Below are 20578 nucleotides of genomic sequence, written 5' to 3'. Positions count from 1 at the left end.
TCTGATGGCCAGCTTCTGCCCCCACTGAGGTCATGCCCAATGGGTTCTGGGTCCAGTGGTGAGCCGGAGTGGTCCTGTTACAGATGCAAACCCCACTCACCTTGTAGTCCCTACACTGTGCACCCCTTTAAAGTGAGCTTTTTCAGTCATTGATAGGCTGTAGCCTGGCTGGAAAAGCACAGGGCCTGGCCAGAGTTCCGAAACATATGATGGTTTGGGTGTCTGCAGAGGAGGGGATGCAGACCTGAATGTCCGTCGCACAGTTGTTAAGAGGACACATCCTTGAAGGACATAACTGTTGTTATAACTTAAGACAATAAGGGGACAGCAGACCATTATGTTGATAATGAAGCGGGTAAAGCGTGACAACAGTTTGAACAAGATGTTCACATATGATCCTGCTGAGTGCAATAGCAAGAATGGCTAATAAGAATCTGACCCACTGCATCATTTAACTTGTCTGTTGATGCTGCCTGTCTTTTTCTTTATATAATTGAATTTATTTATTGTTCATTGAAGAATAATTGGCTTTACAACATTGTGTTGGTTTCTGCCGAACATCAACATGAATCAGCCATGGTATACCCGTGTCCCCTCCATCATTTATTTATTTGACGGTGTTGCACTCTCCGCTGCAGCATAGGGGATCTTCAGATCTTCGCTGTCATGTAGGATCTTAGTTCCCCAACCAGGGATCAAACCACGTCCCTGCATTGCAAGGTGAATTCTTAACCACTGGGCCAACCAGGGAAGTCCCGATGCTGCCTGTCTTTTGAATAGGTATCTTAGCTCTTCCACTGGCTTTACAGGTGGTTGTTCTTCTGTTGTGACCTGTGGAGTTTCTGGAGGTAAAAGCTTATTCTGGACAAATGTACCCAGCTAGATGTCCCTTGCTCTTTGACTGCAGTGGGAGTGGTTCAGATTACTTTATGGGGCCTCTCCATGTTGGCAGTAGTTGGTCTTCAGAGAACCTTTCTTTTCAGGTTTTTTTTTGTAATTGGTATTTGTTTACTTTTGGCTGCACTGGGTCGTGGCTGCACTGGGCGGGCTTTCTCTAGTTGTAGCTGGCAGAGGCTCTCTTGGTCTCGGTTCGTGAGCTCCTTTCTGCCATGGCTTCCCTTGTTGAGTACAGGCTCTCGGCACCCAGGCTCAGCGCTCGTGGCTTGTGGGCTTAGAGCGCGGGCTCAGTAGTGGCACACAGGCTTAGTTGCCCTGCAGCGTGTGAAATCTTCCCAGACCAGGGATCCAACCTGTGTCCCCTGCATTGGCAGGCAGATTCTTTTTTTTTTTTTTTTTTTTTTGCCATTTTTTATTCTATTAGTTTTGGCAGGTGGATTCTTAACCACTAGACCGCTAGGGAAGCCCTGGTCATTTTGTTTTTTAAGTGATTACATTTTTTGAATTTTCTTTTTATTGGAGTATAGTTAAATTACAGCACTGTGTTAGATTCAGGTGTACAGAAGGTGGATCTGATATGTTAATCTCCATTCCTCTTCAGATACTTTTCTCATATGGGTTACACAGAATATTGAGTCGAGTTTCCTGTGCTACATTCTCGGTCCTTGCTAGCTTTATGTAACAGTGTGTGTGTGTGAGCCGCAGTCTCCTGATTCATCCCTTCACCCCACATTCCCCCGTTAGTGACCATAAATTTTGTTTCTAGATCTGTGAGTCTGTGTTTTGTAAAAAGTTCACTTGTGTGATTTTAATTTTCTTTTTTATTAGTTCTGTTTATTTTGGCTGTGCTGGGTCTTCACTGCTGTGCAGACTTTGCTCTGGTTGCGGTGAGCAGGGGCTGCTCTCTAGTTGGGTGCTCAGGATGCTCATTTCAGTGGCCTCTCTTGTTACGGAGCTCGTGCTCTAGGGCGCTTGGGTTCAGTACTTGGGGCATGTGGGCTCAGGAGTTGCTGCTCAGTAGTTGTGGTGCCTGGGCTTAGTTGCTGTGAGGCATCAGGGATCTTCCTGGGTCTGGGATTGAATCCTTGTCTCCTGTATTAGTGGGCAGATTCTTTACCACTGAGCCTCCAGGGAAGCGCTGTCTCATTTAAACTGCATGGAAGTGATATCATATGGTATTTGTCTTTCTTTGTCTTTCTCTATCTTATTTGTCTTACTTCACTTAATATGATAATCTCTAGGTCCATCCATGTTTCTGCAAATGGCATTATTTTGTTCCTTTTAATAGCTGCATAGTATTCCATTGTACATGTACTACTGTACACATACATTATATATGTAGTCTATGTACTACAGCATCTTTATCCATTCCTCTGCCAGTGGACATTTAGGTCGCTTCCATGTCTTGGCTGTTGTAGATAGTGCTCCAAGGGACACTGTAGAGCATGTATCTTTTTGAATTATAGTTTTCCCTGGATATATGTCCAATAGTGGGATTGCTGAATCATATGGTAATTCTATATTTAGTTTTTTTAAGGTACCTCCATACTGTTCTCCATACTGGTTGTACCAATTTACATTCCCACCAACAGTGTAAGCGGGTTCCCTTTTTATCCACACCCTCTCCAGCATTTGGTGTTGTAGGTTTTTTGATGATGGCCCTTCTGACCAATGAGAGGTGATACCTCACTATAGCTTTTATGTTAATTTCTCTAGTGATTAGTGATGTTGAGCATCTTTTCATGTGTGTTTTGGGCGTCTGTCTGTCTGTTTGGAGAAATGGTAAGGTTTTAAGGGAGAAGAATGAAGGATTGGAACTGGAGAGAGAATGGGTCCTGTGGCAATGGGCTTCCAGCAGGACTGGCTGTGTGGACAACCTTCCATCTTGAGGCAGCGTTTGACAGGGACCTCAGGCATGGTGGGACACCAGGTGGCCAGGATGGTTGGCCCCTGGCTGCCTGGGATTCCTCTTGGGACACAGTCTGTGCCTGCCTTGGTCACGGATCCGAGTCCCGTGAGGGACGCACGTCGATACCTTGGCCTTGGATGGCTGGGGCTGATGGCGGCGCACGGGTGCTGGGGCCGTCATGGAGGAGGTGGGGGTTTGCTCACCACGTGCCGCCGTGATGTCTGCTCTCCTAAGGCCGCCTCTTGCTGTGCTTCCGCGACTGTGTGCTCTGCCAGCAGGTCTGTCTGCAGTTTCTTGAGCTTGATGACTTCTCTGTTTGGCTGTTGCATTAATTCTGTTAAAACCCTGCCTTGGTCATATGCAGCCTGTGGTACTGGACCAAGTAGCAGAGTCTCCTTGGTCAGTTCCTGCCACTGCCCAGGGTTCACGGACACTGCAGCCTCCACGCCGGGTCCCTTGTGTCAAAGTGGGTTCTAGGACTCGTTAATCAATAGAAGCTCAGGCACGGCTTTACTGGGAGTCGGGCTGAGACATGAGAGCGCAAACCAGTGGCAGGTGCCCTTGGTGGCTCCTGCGGAGGAGAGCAGGCTGCTCCCTGGGTGGGCGAGGCTGGGGCGAGTGGTGGAAGGTCCAGGGGCGGGCAGGTGGTCTGCCCACCCACTCGGTGCTGTGCAAGGGGTCCAGTTCCTGCTTCTGCTCCGGGCACCTCAGAGACGGCAGTCTCGGGCTTGGGCACCAGCTGCTCCGTGTTCCCCGAGCTGCCTGCTGGGTCTCTCCGGCTGTTGACTCTGTGGAACCTTCCACTCTGCTCACTCACACCATCACAGCCTCCACTGTATCTGATCCTTCTCACATGGTTGTTTAACCCACAGACTGGGCCATCATCCTTATCTCTCCGTTTTTCCCATTTTAGCATCAGTTGTTGGCAAGTAAGTTCTGTCATCTCTGTTTTCCAAATGATCCAGTCGTTTCTCTGACTCTGCTGCCCCATCCTCATCTGAGCCACCCTGGCGTCTCCTTGAGAACTGCGACAGTGTCCTGGCTCACCTCCGCTTTCCCTGTCCTCCTGGGAGCCTTCCGTGCAGCCAGCCTCACCCTGGAGAAACAGGGCAGAACACGTCACCCCTGCTTTAGTCTTTTTCCTTGCACTGCAGAGTAAACCCTGCTGTTCGCGGGGATCCCGGAGCCCCCACGTAGTTGGTCCCTGCCCCTCCAAGGCGGCCTCCAGCGGGGACCCCGGAGCCCCGCGTGGTTGGTCCCCGCCCCTCCAGCGCAGCCTCCCGCGGGGCGTGGTTGGTCCCCGCCCCTCCAGCGCGGCCTCCCACGGGGAGTGGTTGGTCCCCACCCCTCCAGCGCGGCCTCCCACAGGGCGTGGTTGGTCCCCGCCCCTCCAGCGCGGCCTCCGGCGGGGACCCTGGAGCCCCCGCGTGGTTGGTCTCCGCCCCTCCAGCGCAGCCTCCCACGGGGCGTGGTTGGTCCCCGCCCCTCCAGCGCGGCCTCCCGCGGGGCGTGGTTGGTCTCCGCCCCTCCAGCGCAGCCTCCCGCGGGGCGTGGTTGGTCCCCGCCCCTCCAGCGCAGCCTCCCGCGGGGCGTGGTTGGTCCCCGCCCCTCCAGCGCAGCCTCCCGCGGGGCGTGGTTGGTCCCCGCCCCTCCAGCGCGGCCTCCCACGGGGCGTGGTTGGTCCCCGCCCCTCCAGCGCGGCCTCCCACGGGGCGTGGTTGGTCCCCGCCCCTCCAGCGCGGCCTCCCACGGGGCGTGGTTGGTCCCCGCCCCTCCAGCGCGGCCTCCCTGGCCCCTCTCACGTGCTGCGCACACACAGTCCCTCTTCTGGGCTGACCCCTCGAGCTCCGCCTCTCCAGGCCTCGCGCACGCTGCTGCTTTCCAACCTCACGCAGCTGGTTCTCTGTCATCCAAGTCTCTTCAAACGCCTCCTCTCTGACCGCCATGTTCTGAGTGTGCCCCCACTGACCGTGCTGTTAGCTCTGTTCCTTATTTTGTTTGTATACTGGCTGCTGGTCTCTCTGTCTCAGAGGCAAGTTGTGTAAAGGCAGGGACCTCCTCGTTTGTCTTCACCGCTGTGTTCCACCTAGCGGCGTGTCCGGAACTCAGTAAGGCCTGGAGCGTTTGCTGAGTGAACAGTTACCGTTCTGGGTTTCCGCCTTTTCTCGTTCACCCTGTGCTCTGGGTGCAGGGGAGTGACACCCTTGGTTTCCTCTGTCTAGTGTGAATCCCTGGGATCTGCGTGGCTGAGTGAGAGCGCGGCGCCCGTGGCTGACACACGTGATGCTGCCCCGGCTGCTGGCGGTGGTCCGAGGACCGGGAAGCCGCCGAGGATGGCGGAAGGGCTCCCCGGCCAGAGGCAGCGCGTCAGCGGCCGCGGCGCCCCCCGTGGCCCTGCCCGCCCAGGCGCAGGTGGTCGTCTGCGGCGGTGGAATCATGGGCACGTCCGTGGCCTATCACCTCTCCAAGATGGGGTGGAAGGATGTCGTCCTTCTGGAGCAGGGCAGGTAGGACCGCAGCTGGCCGTGGCTTGGGGCTCTGCTGCTCTGGGCGTCCCTCCTCCCTGTCATCTCAGTAGTGCTCACCCACGGAGAGCGAGCCCAAGTGCCACTAGGGAGCACGAGTTAACTACAGAAAAGGGAGTCTTCAGGACTGCATTTTGCGATGCCTCATGTTCCTGTTTTCTGGTTTTCAGAGATTGGGACGTAACAAGTAAATAAAGGATGTATTCATTTCTGGTTTAAAGTACATCTTACCATCTTGCTCTTTGCTGTATTAATTCAGCAGTAAATACTGTGACTTGGGTGCTTCTTCTGTGAGCTGAAATGAAATTGGCTATATTCTATTTCTGTTCCTCTTCTTTGATTATTTTAGAAAGCTTTAGCTTTACAGAGCAGTTGAAATGATAGTGCAGAGTTACCATACACCTCACATCCAGGTTCATCTGTCATTAACATCTTCTGTAAGGATTAATGTTTCAGTTAATGAACCAGTATTGATACATTATTTTAAACTAAAGTTGATGCTTTATTTCCTCTAGTGTCCTTTCTCTGTTCCAGGCCTTTGTTCCCTGCCACAAATTGGACTTGATTCTAAATTCTGAATAGGTGATACATTTACGTAGTTTAAAACTGAAAATGTGTAAAAGAGTACAAAGGGAAAACTCTCCTGCTCCTTAATCTCTAACTATAAGTTTCCCTCACTGGAAGTGAGTTAAGTTCCTTAGGTACCATTCCAGATAATTCTCTCCATATATAATCAAATAAGTGTTGGTAGGTGTATATGTGGATATCTGGAGATTCATTTATTTTTTTCATACAAGTGACAGCATACCCTAAATAGTTTTCCTGTTGCTCCATTAGGATTGATCCATGAAAGTGTTTTTGTTTTTTTTTTAATGTCGTAAATATAAGTGAAATTCCAAAATTTTAAATCATTCTTAAGCTGAGACTGTGACGTTGGTTCCATCTCTGGCTGTTGCGGCAGTGCTGTAATGAGGAACCTTGAACTTGCTGTATTCACTGACATGTACGTCTCCCTAACAATCTGTCCTGCAGGCTGGCTGCTGGCTCTACGAGGTTCTGTGCTGGCATCCTAAGCACTGCCAGGCACTTGGCCATCGAGCAAAAGATGGCAGATTATTCAAACAAACTCTACCATCAGTTAGAGCAAGAAACGGGGATCCAAACAGGTAAGCAAGTAATCGAGACTTTTCCTCCACTCTCTCTGGTGCTACACCAAGTTGGCCTGTTGATCTGGTAATTCAGCCTTGAGTTTCAGTCTGGGCTCTGCCACTTGTCCGGCTCTGACCTTGGGCAAGTCTCTGAGCTTGTTGCACTGTCTTCACTTCCCTTATCTGTAGATTGAGGGTCTTCACTCAGTACCCTAGCTCCTTTTCAAATTCTGTTATTCTTATGAAGTAAAAATCTTCCTGGGCCATTTCCGACATATTCCACTCATCAAAGCATAATAAGTGGCAACACTTGGCGCCTCAACTTTAGGTACTTGGTGGTTAAATCATAATTCGACCCACCCAAATATTGATACTTAATGGTATTTCTGACTATAGAGCACATACATGTGCTTCTCCTTACCTGTGTAGTTAGGGGAGTAAGGACACAGACTTACTTACTGGAGTAAGTAGGAACTGTCCCAAGAGCAGCAGATGAATCTAAGACCGTGGTCCATATGGCAACAAGGCAGAAAGAAAGTCTAGTACTTTGTTGTAAGGTGACGTTTTAGCAAGAAGCCCAGAGTCAGAGCTAGTTTCGTTGCTGATGAAGCAGTTTGGTGACCACAGTACCATTAGGGGATGGTGAGGCCCAGTGCTGACGACAGGACGAGGCCTGTGTGAGGGATAATCTTGCTGACCTGTGTCATTCAAATCACGGATACATCGAGATTAATGCTGACAAAGGATGGTAGCTTCTATTTTTGCCAACTGAAGTATAACCTTATTTGTAAATTGTAACTTAAGACTGATTTTCTAGTAACTTAAACATGGTAGACATGACCTAACTGTATTTCAATCTTTTTTGGATGGATTTAATTTAATAACAAGGTCGTTGAATCAGGCGTTAACCAAGGTCTGGGTCGGAAGAGGGTCCACAGCAGGCCCAGAGGGGGCACCACTGACTCCTGGTCCCTTGGTTCAGTGGCTCGCGCTTTGCTGAGCCTGGCACTCCTCAGCTGCTAGAGTCCGCAGGGATTGGGGCTGCAGGCTTCTTTTCTGGAAGATAACCGAGTCTCGCCTTTGTTCTGGGTCACTGTCCAGAACCCCTTGTTGGGCCTGATCTCTCCGTGGTGCCTGTGGGGCCGTGAGGAAATCAGGCAACCGAGAGCAAGGGCACCCCCTCGGTCTGTCACCCCCAGTGCAGCCCACCAGTGCCGCAGTGAGACGACGGGGGGCTTCCCTGACGGAGGCGTCTGTTGTCCGGCGGAGTGGGCGGGTGTGCGCTCCCATGACCGCTGTGGTTCAGTGGACTGCTTTGAGACTTTACATGACGTCTGTGCAGCCTAGTTTTTGTTTGGTTTTTTTTTTTTTGGCCTAGGAGCATGCAGGATCTTAGTTTTCCAACCAGGGGTCAGACTTTCCCCCGTCACCCTGCAGTAGAAGTGCAGAAATTTAACAACCACTGGACCACCAGGGAAGTCCCAAAACCTAGATTTAATGGTACCATATAATAAGCTAATCTTCTGAAAATAATTAATTCACATGAGGTGTATGTTAACTGCTTTTAGCTCAGAGTTACTGGGTCACTTCAAGAGTCCTCATTATACAAAAATTAGTTTCTGCTGTGCTTCTTTTGTGCCTGATAAGATTTTTGTCAGGTGACTGAATGTGATAATCTAAGTTTTAATAGTCTTCTGAAAGTATTTCATGTATCATTTGACCTTATAATAAGGATGGATCATTCTTTTACAGTTAAAAAACCTAGATATAGGTAGATTAAGCTTTACCAAGTTGATAACCAATTAATTTTTTAAAATATTTTGTGGGTTATAAGGAACTTTTAGAAAGTTTTAAATATATATAATAACTTATTATAATAAATGTGAATAATACAGAAATATAGAAAGAAAAAGTCAACCTCCCCACTGAATTCCCACCAAAAGGTTACCACTCTGTGGTTTGTTCATGTGTACTTTTTTTTAAGCGAAATGAGATTGTATTAAGCATATCTGTACCTTATTTTTTCCACTTAATATCTTGCACAAAAACATGCATGCATAAAATTGATGAAGTCCACACACAGGAGTATTAAGTAGACGTAAAAAGGAGGAGGAAGATGTCTATGAGTTGCTATGAAATGATCTCTGGGATACATTGTTAAATGAGAAAACCAAGATGGTAAAAGCTATATAAAATGTACTGCTTTTTTATAAAAACTAAGAAGAAATAAGAAAATATACATTTTTTTGCAAATAAATATAGAAAGGATAAACCAGAAAGTACTGAGGTTGGCGGGTCTTCCCTGGAGGTTCTGCAGTAAAGAAATTGCTGACCAATGCAGGACACCAGAGTTGGATCCCTGGGTCAGGAAGATCCCCTGGAGAAGGAAATGGCCACCTACTCCAGTATTCTTGCTTGGGAAATCCCATGGACAGAGGAGCCTGGAGGGCTATAGTCCATGGAGTTGCAAAAGAGTCAGACACGACATAGCAGCATGACATAGCACCTGAGGGTGCTTACCTCCAGAGTAACTGGGAAATAAGGTGCATGGTGGGGAAGTGGGGGGAAGTTGATATTTCTGTAGTTTTGACTTTTAGAATGATTTGGACATTCTCAATACTCAAATATTAAAAAAAAAAAAATCAGAATGGGAGGGAACCAATAGTAAAATACTAGCAGAAATAACATAGTTGCATTTCAGATGAATAACAGCTTTATTATGGGGGAAAAAAGAACAAACTGGGAGACTTCTGACCATAGTGTTTAACTCTACCTTTAGTCGAAGACAAACGGAAATGTGAACATACATTGACCTGTACTTAACAAGTTATTTTTCCAGGGGTATGAAAATTTTTGCTTTCTGTGTATCCTAGGACAGAGCAAAGGATTAAATATAATGAGGATATGTCTAATACTTACAAAAACCAGGCTCTGAAATTATCATGACTGTATTTCCATTTTAAAAAGAAAAGTGACTGATTCAAGCTTTTCTTCATGAGAACTGATAAAACACTGCATCTGGGAGGATTGTCATTAACTCAGGTTTCGTAGTGGTCACATCCAGTACATTGACTGCAGACACCAGGGCTCGCCTGGGGCTAAGCTGGGCAACAACAAGGAGCTTCTGGAAGGCCAGCGGGGCCTGTGGGGTGGGAGGAGGCTGCCAGCCAGAGGCAGGGTGGAGCCGGGTGGTGACGACCCAGGCCCTCACCTGGAAGGGGAGTGGGCTGGCCGGGACGCTGCTGCTCCTGAGATGAGAGGAGGGACCTCCACCTTCTCTCCTGACCCAAGACCCAGTGTCCAGGAGGTCAGATGAGCTGAGCATAGGTCACAGGCCTGTGGCTGCATTGAGAGCAGCCATCTCCATGGGTCCGTGCCCACCAGGGACCGGAGGAGAAAGGGCCTGGTCACCTGAAGGGGTGAGGGAGGGACGGGTCACAGAGCCGTGAGCTGAGCCTGCAGTCCAGGACTCCTCCCGGGTCATCTGACTTACTGTCTGGTGGGTTCCCACTGCACCCCTGCAGGTGGCCCGGTCTGTCTGAGTTTGGGCTGCTTTCCCTTCCAGGTTACACTAGGACGGGCTCCATCTTTCTGGCCCAAACTCAGGACCGGCTCATCTCCCTGAAGCGCATCAGCTCGAGGCTGAAGTACGTATGAGGCTGAGCCCGTCCCGACTTCCTGTCAGCTGACCTCTGCGGAGGCCGGGGAATGTCATTGTGCCCCTGTGTTCTGTGCCAGTGTCATAGGCATCCCTTGCGAGATCATCTCCCCCAGGAGAGTGGCCGAGCTGCACCCTCTGCTCAACGTGCACGACCTGGTGGGCGCCATGCACGTCCCCGAGGACGCGGTGGTGTCCTCCGCCGACGTGGCGCTCGCCCTGGCCAGTGCCGCCTCCCAGAACGGTGAGTGGGCGCGGGGCGAGGAAGACGGGCGTCAGGAGAGCGCTGCCCGGTGGCAGGGCACCAGCCAGTTTCTGCTGCGGAAGTCCTGCTGGCGGCTCTGAGTTTTTGTCTCTACGCAGTACCTGTGAACACAGTTTCCCTCAGGGCCACGTTTTTCTTGTTAAGTGTCCTAGGCACTGCCTTTAGTCCTGCTTAGAGCATTTTAGGTGTAAGGGCCTTTTCCCCTCCCCAGGACTTGAGAAGCCAAGGCTGGCACGCGCCTTGGGGATTCAGTGCACAGCGGGGGTCACGTCCCGGGGTTGGAATGAATCAGGGGAAGGCTGATCCGTGGTGTTGTCTGCCCTGGATGAACTGGGTCGTGGTGTGGGTTGATGAGGATTGAGGAGGCCCTGTGGCGCTGTTTCTCTCCTGCCCCTTTTATGATCCCTGGACTTTTGTTTGGCCGTGCCACGCCCCTTGTGGGACTTCGGTTCCCAGCCATCAATGGAACCCAGGCCTCCTGCAGTGGAAGTGTGGACCTGAACCACCAGGCCACCAGGGAAGTCCCATGATCCCTGGAATTCGATTATGATTTCAGTTGGCTGGTATTTTCAGTCTTGGGAAAGGCCCATTTCTATCATCTCAGGATGTGGTTCCGGAGTGTTTTGGTTTCTAAAGTTAAAGTACGGACCTGGCCTTTTCAGTGTTTGTTGAGAAGCTGCTGCAAATGCCTGACTCTGAGACAGCGCATGACGACTCCCCAACTCTGTGTTTACCTTGGGACAGGTGTTCAGATCTATGACCGGACAAGTATTCTTCATGTTATGGTCAAAAGAGGTCAAGTCACCGGTGTGGAGACAGATAAAGGACAGATCCAGTGCCAGTATTTTGTCAACTGTGCTGGTCAGGTAGGTTAGTGACAAGATTTAACTTTTGTCTCCAGGATTTTGGGGTACAGATGTAAGGCTAGTTTTCTAATAGACTAAGCAGGCATCTGGGACACACTGTTTCTTATTTGGCCAGGAAAACTCAGAATCCCCCCCTCCAAACGGGAAGCCTGCCCTCGCCCCTCGTGTGGAAGCCGGGCAACCATCCCCACTCCTTCCCGGCCGAGGGGCAGCCCTGCTCAGGGAGGCCCAGAGAGTCAGCGTGGACAGCGCCCGGTCCCTGGTCGGGGCTGTGTGGTGGTTCGTGTCATCCCACCACCAGCAGATGTGCGTTGGGGGTGCTTCTGTGTCGGGAGTGTGGGTCCCGTGTCCAGGACACTAAAGCCTGCAGCTCTGACGGCAGGTTGGTCCCTTGCCCCCCTCCACAGTCTTAAGGGCACCCGGGAGTACTTTGCGCCACGTGGACGTCTTCATGGTTGGTGTTTGGGGTTCGCAGTTGAGGCCCGGTGTTTCGTTCAAAGGGCCTCACTGGCTCCCCACAAGCTCCTCTTCCGAGCTGGTGACTCTGTCTTCTCTGCTCAGAAAGCAGATTTCGTGGCTCACCCGGTACCATGTTGCTCCCCTCTGAAAATGTTAGGAACTAAAGCTAGAAGTTGGCTTCCCACAGCTGATGTGGGGGCGGGAGCACCCAGGAGCCACTTGAAATGGCACTCGTCTCAAGAGCCTACACCTGCTCACGTGTCTTTTTGTTCCTCTCCCCCCACCCATCCCTCTGTCCATCTATAGTGGGCATACGAGCTGGGTCTGTGCAGCGAGGAGCCGGTCAGTATCCCGTTGCATGCCTGCGAACACTTCTACCTCCTGACTCGGCCCTGGGAGACCCCTCTGCCGAGCAGCACACCAAGTGAGGACTTGCACCTTTTTTTACTCTTGTCTCCTCACCCCTGTTCTGTCCTCTGCCAAGAAGGGCTTTCTGCTGAGGACAGACTGCACCTAGAAGAGTCTTTTCACTTCTTTTCTGGAGCATGTTACAGGGAGGTAGACCCCGTTCTAACTTGACTTGAATGTCTCTTTATGAAAGGATGGCCAAAGTGGGCGTGCTGTTTGAGCAGGTTTGTTTCTGTTTGCAAGCTAACTGTAGTCCCAGACAGAGTAGATTGCGCATGTTTGGAGTATAACCTAGAGCTGACATAATGCTACCCATTGTGGCGATGTCACAGGCGAGCTCTAACCTCGGGCTGTTCAGTGACTCCCAGCGCCGCAGGGAGGGTCCGATACCACTTGGGGGCCTTCATCCCTGCAGTGGGCTCTGCAGCCCCTGTGTCAGGCTTCCATGTGGCACAGTGGCTTGATTTTAAGACTAGTCAAAGTTTCTAGGTAAGTGATTGGTATAGGGTAATCTGAAAAACAGACTCCACAGTAAATCTGGAAGGAGCACCCTCGCCCATGACCGGGGAAAGCATTTTAAAGCCAATGAATGCTTGTGTTTACTGAACGCTGCCTGGTTAATGAGGGCAGTTCTAGGTGTTTTTGTTTAGCTTCTTTCTCTGCCCATGTAACAGCTGGCTTGCCTCTAAACCCCGCGTTCTCTTCTGCTCCCCACCCCCTTTGTCACTTTCTCTCTCAGCTGTTGTAGATGCTGATGGAAGAATTTACATTCGGAACTGGCAGGGGGGCATCCTGTCAGGGGGCTTTGAGAAAAACCCAAAGCCAATTTTCACGGAGGGCAAGAACCAGCTGGAGATTCAGAATCTGCAGGAAGACTGGGATCATTTTGGTATGTAAACTAGATGTTAACATGAGTGCCTTATATTTGTCTAAGATGTTATACATTAAAGCCTTTTCAGGAACACAGGCATATCTCATTTTATTGTGCTTCGCAGATACTGAGTTGTTTTTATAAATTGAAGGTTTGTGGCAAACGCTGCACTGAACAAGTCTATTGGCACCATTTTCCAACAGCATTTTCTGACTTTGCATCTCTTGAATTTTGGTAATTACAGTAATACTTCAGACTTTTTCACTGTTATATGTGTTATTGGATCTGTGATTTGTGATCTGTGTATTTTTTCAGTGATCTCTCTATTGTATTAATGATCTATCTGTTGTATCGGTGGTCTATCTATTGCAAAAGATAGGATTCGCTGAAGGTTCGGCTAATAGCATATTTTAGTAGTAAGGTTTTCTTTACCTTTTTATAGTTTTAATAACATACTGAAGTCTGAGTGGAAATTGTTTTTAATGGTTTTTTTGAGATAAAATTGATGTACAATATACAAGTTTCATGTGTACAAACAATGTAGCGGTTCTCGATTTTTAAAGGTTATGTTCTATTAATAGTTATGAAATACTATATTCTGTGTTGTACAATACATCCTTGTAGCTTATTTATTTCATACATAGTACTTTGTACCTCTATACCCCCTCCCCTTATCTCGTCCCTTCCCACTTCCCTCTCCCACTGATAACCACAAGTCTGTATCCGATTCTTTTCTGTTATATTTCACTAGTTTCTTTTCTTTTTAGATTCCACATATAAGTGATAACATACAGTATTTGTCTTTCTCTGACTCATTTCACTAAACATAATACCTTTCAAGTCTGTCCATGTTGTTGCAAGTAGCAAAAAAAATTTTTAATAGCTGAATAGCAGTCCATTGTATGTATTTACCACATCTGTTGATGGACACTTAGGTTGCTTGTATATCTGGCCAAGTATTTTTTAATTTACATTTTTTGGTATGTATATTGGAATTGGTTTTGCCTTTTTTGTTTTTGGTGTTCTTTTCCCCACAAGGCTTGCAGGATTTTAATTTCCTGACCAGCTATTGAACTCCATGCATACACCAGTGAAAGTGTGGAGTCCTAGCCACTGAACTCCCAGGGAATATCCTGTCCATTGGTTTTTTAGACATAGTTCTATTGAACATATAATACAATATAATTTCTATATGCACTGCAATGTAATTTTTATATGTGCTGAGGGAACCGAAACACTCACATAACTCACTGTGTTGCAGTGTTCACTTTATTACAGTGGTCTGGAACCAAATCGAGGTACACCTGTGGCTCCTACTTGATCTTTGTAACAACCCCGTTTGCTCGTCCACAGAGGTTGTCTGGTCAAGGATAGTTATTGGCAAGCCGATTCAGAGACCTAAAATTAAAATCTTGATTAATTTTGCCTTCTCACTTTTTTGCCTAAACTCATTGCTGAAATTTTAGGCTAGGAGGAAACCTACTTTTTTTTGTTGGGGGGGGGACTGTCTTTTGATAGCACTTCATTTAAGATGGAAGAGAATTTTTAAAAGCGAAATTGTTAATATGTTCTTTTACTCAATTTTTAAATAATTTTAATTTATTTAATAGGGAATATAATCATGTAATTCCAAATTCAAAAGGTATGAAAGGGTCTGTCATGAAGAGTGTCCTTTCTTCCACTTGAACTTAATTTTTTTTCCCTTAATTTGGGAAAATTTCAGACTTTCACAAATGAAGAGAATAACATACAGATGTTTCATGTCCCTGCCAGCCGGCTTCAGTCTGTCTTCATCTTGATCCCTGTCCCACTGGATCTTTCCCGGGTGATGGACTGACCTTAAAACAAGCTGAGGATCTGTCTTTCACAGCTGCTAGAACATAGGAAAACACTGCCTTTTATCACGTATCTCATTGGGGGCCTTTTAATTAAGATTTCTTGTCCTACCACTGATGCCTGTGAGATTTTATTTTAAGCCACACATAGTATCTGCTCTTCCATAGCAACTTTCCTTTCTACAAAATATCTTTTTTCCTCTGTCTTTACAACAAGAACTTTGTAGGGCTGTCCCGTAATTCCACCAAGGTTTCTGCTTCTGATAGATGGCCCAGTTGGCTCGTCTCAGAAAACCTCCCCAAGACACTTTGGGAAAGAAGCGGGAGGCGAGGCGTGTAGGGGAAGGCAGTTTTGAGTCCCCTCAAGCTGAGGACTGGGTTTGGGTCTGTTGTGTTGCTCAGAGCCCCTGCTGAGTTCCCTGCTTCGTCGGATGCCACAGCTGGAGACTCTGGAGATCGTGAAGTTGGTGAACTGCCCTGAGACCTTCACCCCAGACATGAGGTGCATCATGGGCGAGTCTCCCTCGGTGCGGGGCTACTTTGTCCTGGTGGGAATGAACTCTGCAGGCCTTTCGTTTGGTGGAGGAGCTGGAAAGTAAGTCCTTCCCACTCCCACTCGGCTTACTGGGCTTCCTCCTTTCTTCTTGTTCACATGGTCTATGATGTATTTAGTCCAGCACATTCGTAGTAAGTGGGCGACTTGTGTCTGCAGAGAGCTGTCCCCTTAAAGGTACTCGCCCCTGCTCCAGGCACGTCACTGTACAGAATGTGTTTGGAACCCCCCCTTTTGGAGTTAGCCTGGGAACCAGTGGGATGTACGTCTGTACTACTTCAGTCGTAACAAATATTGGTCTTTTGAATGTGTTTATTTGAGTTTGGAAGTAGAGATGATGAGTAGAAGATCGTGCTGATCACATAAGTTTTTATTTTAAAGTTTGGTACTAATAAAAATAAAGCCAGTGTCAAAAGGACAATACTATGAAATTCCACTTATGTGAATACACAAGAGTAGTACAGTTCCTAGAGACAACACAGAATGGTGGTTTCCAGGGGACAGGGGTGCAGGGGGTGGTCTCTGTTTACTGGATATAGTTTGTTTGGGAAGTGAAAAGAATTCTGGAGGCGAATGGTGGTGATCATTACAGGCAGTGTGAAAATACTTAACATCCCTGATGTATATACTTGTAAATGGTTAAGATGGTAAATTTCATATTGTCTGTATTTTACCACAATTTTTTAAAATTTTTAATTAACTGACCAGTAAGTATACTTGGGTGAACCATAGAATGGCTCTGAAGACAGTTATGGATTAGAAGTTACCAAAAATGTTTGGAGCAAAGGTGATACAGCCATATAACTGTATAACCTCCTCCTGAGGTGACTGTTTTACAGGAAAAAAAAAACATCAAAATATATAGAGTACGTTTGTATGTTTATTTTAGTGTTATTTCTCCATGCGTGAGCACTAAGTCACTTCAGTCGTGGGTGACTCTGCGACTCTATAGACTGTCGCCCCCCAGGCTGCTCTGTCGGTGGGATTTCCCAGGCAAGAATACTGGAGTGGGCTGCCGTGCCCTCATACTTCCCAGGCAGCCTCACCATGAGTGCTCATGTCCTCACGGTGGTCTTGTGAGAGCAGTAGATGGATCGCATTTGCTTCTTCCAGAAGTTAAGGAAATTAGAGAATCACTCAGCCAGTCTTGACAAGACAGGGTCTTTGGATCCTGTTGGTGCTGGATTCCTAGTCCAGCACTGAGCATGTCACGGTGCTGAGAGGCCTGGCAACTTCCCCCTTTACGCAGGTACCTCGCCGAGTGGATGGTGCACGGCTACCCCTCAGAAAACGTCTGGGAGCTGGACCTGAAGCGGTTTGGAGCCCTCCAGAGCAGCCGAACCTTCCTGCGCCACCGTGTCATGGAGGTCATGCGTGAGTGAAGCTGTGTCCCCACCGTTCCTCTCTGCCCGAGTCTGACTGGCTCTGTCTCCCCGGGGCAGAGTCCTCCTCGGCTCTTCAGTAATCTCGTCAAGTCGGGCTTCTGGTGTTTGCCTGTTTCAGGCCTGTGTTGGGGGCATCATGCCCCATGACACGTGTGAACTGTTTTGTTTAGTGTGTTGTGCAGGACTTACCTCCGTGACCAGAAAGTGGACTGGGACGCACGGGGGTCACTCCTGTCAGACTCGTAGCAGCAGCTTCTTGAACATTCTTGTCATTGCCTTCTTTTCACTTTGCTGTGTCACAGTGAATGCTCACACTCCCCACTTGGTCTTTGAGATCATGGTTTGCTTTCCAAGGCAGAGAATTTGTCACGTTAGTCTCAAAGCATAAGTGACTCTCACCATTAACCCACCATATGCTCACCAGATAGGAAACCACTCCTCATGTAAATACCAGACATGCATTCCTGCTTTCTCTTTGTTTTTGCTCCTGACTTTGAAGGATCAGTACCTTGTCTTGGCTTTTTATTTCCCAGTGAGCCCTTTAGAGATAGCTTTAAAATATATATATATAAAAAATTTGTTTATTTTTGGCTGGGTCTTCAGCGCCGCGTGCGGGCTTTTCTGTTACGGCAGGGAGGGCTGCTCTGCTGTGGCGTGCAGGCTTCTCGTTGCAGTGGCTTCTCTTTTTGCGGAGCACAGACTCCAGGTCACATGGGCTTTGGTGGTTGTGGTGCACGGGCTGGTAGCAGTATGTGTGACTGCCAAGATTTTTTATTTTCTGTGAAAATCGTAATGAAGCTTGAGCTTCTTGATGACATTTGGGGCCCTTCTCTGATTCTTTTGAGTTGGAAGTTTCAGGCATGACAGAAAATGGGGAATTGGAAGGTAGAACCTAAAGCCCAGAACAGATCTGGACAGCTCAGAGAGGCCAGCATGGCTTGCTTCTGCCTCAGCGAAGCACCTCTTGTTTGGCCTAGTGTGAAGTCATCTTCTCTCTGGAAGAGACTAGAGATTTACTGTTTCTGGATATTTTTACTTTTTACTGTTGCAGATTGCATTAGGAGAAGTGAATTCTGCCCCTAGCTTTGTTATGTAAAAATGTCACTGGGACAATACTGTGCAACCTGTCAGGTTCCAGAGCTACCATATCAAGTACGCTGTGTGCCCTTTTGCTTCAGAAATGGTTAAATACTAGGGCAAGTGTGTGACAGGTCTGACTCCAACAACACAGGCCCTGGAAAGAAGCAGGTGCCAGTTTTTCACACTGTGTAACCTCCTGTGTCCTGTGTAGATGTGACCTTCATCTCTGCTGGGAGCTCAGCAAGGTTTAGAACTCTTTCTCCCATTGTTTCTACCTGCTAGTTTAAAAGTAATTATAAACAAAGATCTGGAGTCGTAACGTGACTCACAGCTGTATAACTCTGTGGAGGGGTGACACCAGCTCTTACAATGCGGTCCTTTGTCCTGGACCATTCCTGTCACACTAGGTGCTGTCAGGAAATTGGGCTACGGCAGCCTGGAAAGCATGCTCTTTTGAATGGAAGCAACTCCAGAGTCTCGTGGATGTGGGTGCTCAGCTCTGTGGCTTGGACTCTCATGGCCTGCTCTTCCGTCCCTAGCTCTGCTCTATGACCTGAAGGTTCCCCGTTGGGACTTCCAGACTGGAAGGCAGTTACGCACCTCTCCTCTCTATGACCGGCTGGACGCACAGGGAGCCAGGTGGATGGAGAAACATGGATTCGAGAGGCCAAAGTACTTCGTGCCACCAGACAAGGGTAAGAAGGCACGTTCTCATATTTGTTCTTTTTGTCCTAAGAATAATAAATCTTGGTCTGGTTGTTTTAAGTTATTTATTTTTGGCTGTGCCGGGTCTCTGTTGCTGAGCATGGCTCTCTCAGCTGTGGCCCGCGGGGCCGCGCTCCGGCTGTGGTGCACGGGGGTCTCGTTGCAGAGCATGGGCTCTAGGGCACACGGGCTCCGGGAGTTGTGTGCACAGGTTTAGTTGCTCCATGGCATGTGGGATCTTCCTGGGTCAGGAATCAAGCTTGTGTCCCCTTACTGACAGGCAGATTCTTAACCACTGGGCCACTAGGGAAGTCCTAAACCTTATTTTTAAATGCGTATAGCTTGACTGTATTCCTGGGAGAATAAATAATAAAACAATTATACTGTCCTACGCTATCAAGGAAACTCACCAGGACAAATCCCCTCCTTTTCTGTCTTCCTTTGGTTTTCTCTGTTCTGTAGACCTTCTGGCCTTGGAGCAGAGCAAGACTTTCTACAAGCCAGACTGGTTTGAGATTGTGGAGTCCGAAGTCAAGTGCTGTAAGGAAGCCGTGTGTGTCATTGACATGTCCTCTTTCACAAAGTTTGAAATAACAGTAAGTATTTGAGAACCGAAGTAACAGACTTGGAAGCGTGCCTGTTTATTGCATGCCGCTTGTTTTTCATCCATCGCTTCAGAACTGATTCTGTAAGAGCTCTGGTGTAGTTCACTGTGTCAGCGGAATCACGACATTTTCTGGAGCTTTCAGCTCTCTGTGTCTGGTGCCTTCCCTGCCTGCAGAGGCCCGTCTGGCACTGGAGTCGGCAGCTGGCCTCCCTGAGCCCCTCGCAGCGGAGTCGGTCTGCAAGGGTTGCTGGAGTCGGCAGCCGGCCTCCCTGAGCCCCTCGCAGCGGAGTCGGTCTGCAAGGGTTGCTGGAGTCGGCAGCCGGCCTCCCTGAGCCCCTCGCAGCGGAGTCGGTCTGCAAGGGTTGCTGGAGTCGGCAGCCGGCCTCCCTGAGCCCCTCGCAGCGGAGTCGGTCTGCAAGGGTTGCTGGAGTCGGCAGCCGGCCTCCCTGAGCCCCTCGCAGCGGAGTCGGTCTGCAGGGGTTGCTGGAGTCGGCAGCCGGCCTCCCTGAGCCCCTCGCAGCGGAGTCGGTCTGCAGGGGTTGCTGGAGTCGGCAGCCGGCCTCCCTGAGCCCCTCGCGGCGGAGTCGGTCTGCAGGGGTTGCTGGAGTCGGCAGCCGGCCTCCCTGAGCCCCTCGCGGCGGAGTCGGTCTGCAGGGGTTGCTGGAGTCGGCAGCCGGCCTCCCTGAGCCCCTCGCGGCGGAGTCGGTCTGCAGGGGTTGCTGGAGTCGGCAGCCGGCCTCCCTGAGCCCCTCGCGGCGGAGTCGGTCTGCAGGGGTTGCTGGAGTCGGCAGCCGGCCTCCCTGAGCCCCTCGCGGCGGAGTCGGTCTGCAGGGGTTGCTGGAGTCGGCAGCCGGCCTCCCTGAGCCCCTCGCGGCGGAGTCGGTCTGCAAGGGTTGCTGGAGTCGGCAGCTGGCCTCCCTGAGCCCCTCGCGGCGGAGTCGGTCTGCAGGGGTTGCTGGAGTCGGCAGCTGGCCTCCCTGAGCCCCTCGCAGCGGAGTCGGTCTGCAAGGGTTGCTGGAGTCGGCAGCCGGCCTCCCTGAGCCCCTCGCAGCGGAGTCGGTCTGCAAGGGTTGCTGTATGAGTACCAGCTGGTTCAATTTTCTCAGCAAGGGACCTTCCACGTCAGGCCGCGTTGCCAGCTAGAGGTTCTTACAGTGTTATCTCTGTTTCACTCCCTAACCCTACAGTCCACCGGGGATCAGGCACTAGAAATTCTCCAGTACCTCTTCTCCAACGACCTTGACGTGCCCGTGGGCCACATCGTGCATACCGGCATGCTCAACGAGCGTGGCGGATATGAAAACGACTGCAGCATAGCCCGGCTGAGCAAGCGCAGGTGAGCCAGGCGCCACCCCGCTCCCTCCTCACGCAGGCCCTAGACAGCATGGCCACTTCTGCAGGACACCG

The 20578-nt window shown here is 49.5% G+C and overlaps 1 protein-coding gene across 3 annotated transcripts in view; it reads left to right on the top strand.

The window, feature by feature from the left end:
• The window catches only part of PDPR (pyruvate dehydrogenase phosphatase regulatory subunit), a 41930-nt gene that overhangs the window by 7824 nt on the left and 13528 nt on the right, over nt 1–20578 (top strand). For all 3 annotated transcript variants that reach the window (XM_070462866.1, XM_070462867.1, XM_070462868.1), the window contains exons 2-13: nt 5029–5313; nt 6364–6497; nt 10045–10126; nt 10218–10381; nt 11147–11268; nt 12034–12151; nt 12875–13024; nt 15244–15436; nt 16644–16768; nt 18399–18554; nt 19027–19160; nt 20359–20507. In XM_070462866.1, coding sequence (XP_070318967.1) covers nt 5090–5313; nt 6364–6497; nt 10045–10126; nt 10218–10381; nt 11147–11268; nt 12034–12151; nt 12875–13024; nt 15244–15436; nt 16644–16768; nt 18399–18554; nt 19027–19160; nt 20359–20507 — 1751 coding nt within the window. In that variant the 5' untranslated portion in view covers nt 5029–5089. The remainder of the gene's footprint in view (nt 1–5028; nt 5314–6363; nt 6498–10044; nt 10127–10217; nt 10382–11146; nt 11269–12033; nt 12152–12874; nt 13025–15243; nt 15437–16643; nt 16769–18398; nt 18555–19026; nt 19161–20358; nt 20508–20578) is intronic.

This window comes from Odocoileus virginianus, unplaced genomic scaffold (assembly GCF_023699985.2).
Source record: "Odocoileus virginianus isolate 20LAN1187 ecotype Illinois unplaced genomic scaffold, Ovbor_1.2 Unplaced_Scaffold_15, whole genome shotgun sequence".
NCBI classification, from domain to species: domain Eukaryota; kingdom Metazoa; phylum Chordata; class Mammalia; order Artiodactyla; family Cervidae; genus Odocoileus; species Odocoileus virginianus.
This window is presented reverse-complemented; position numbering and strand designations above follow the sequence as displayed.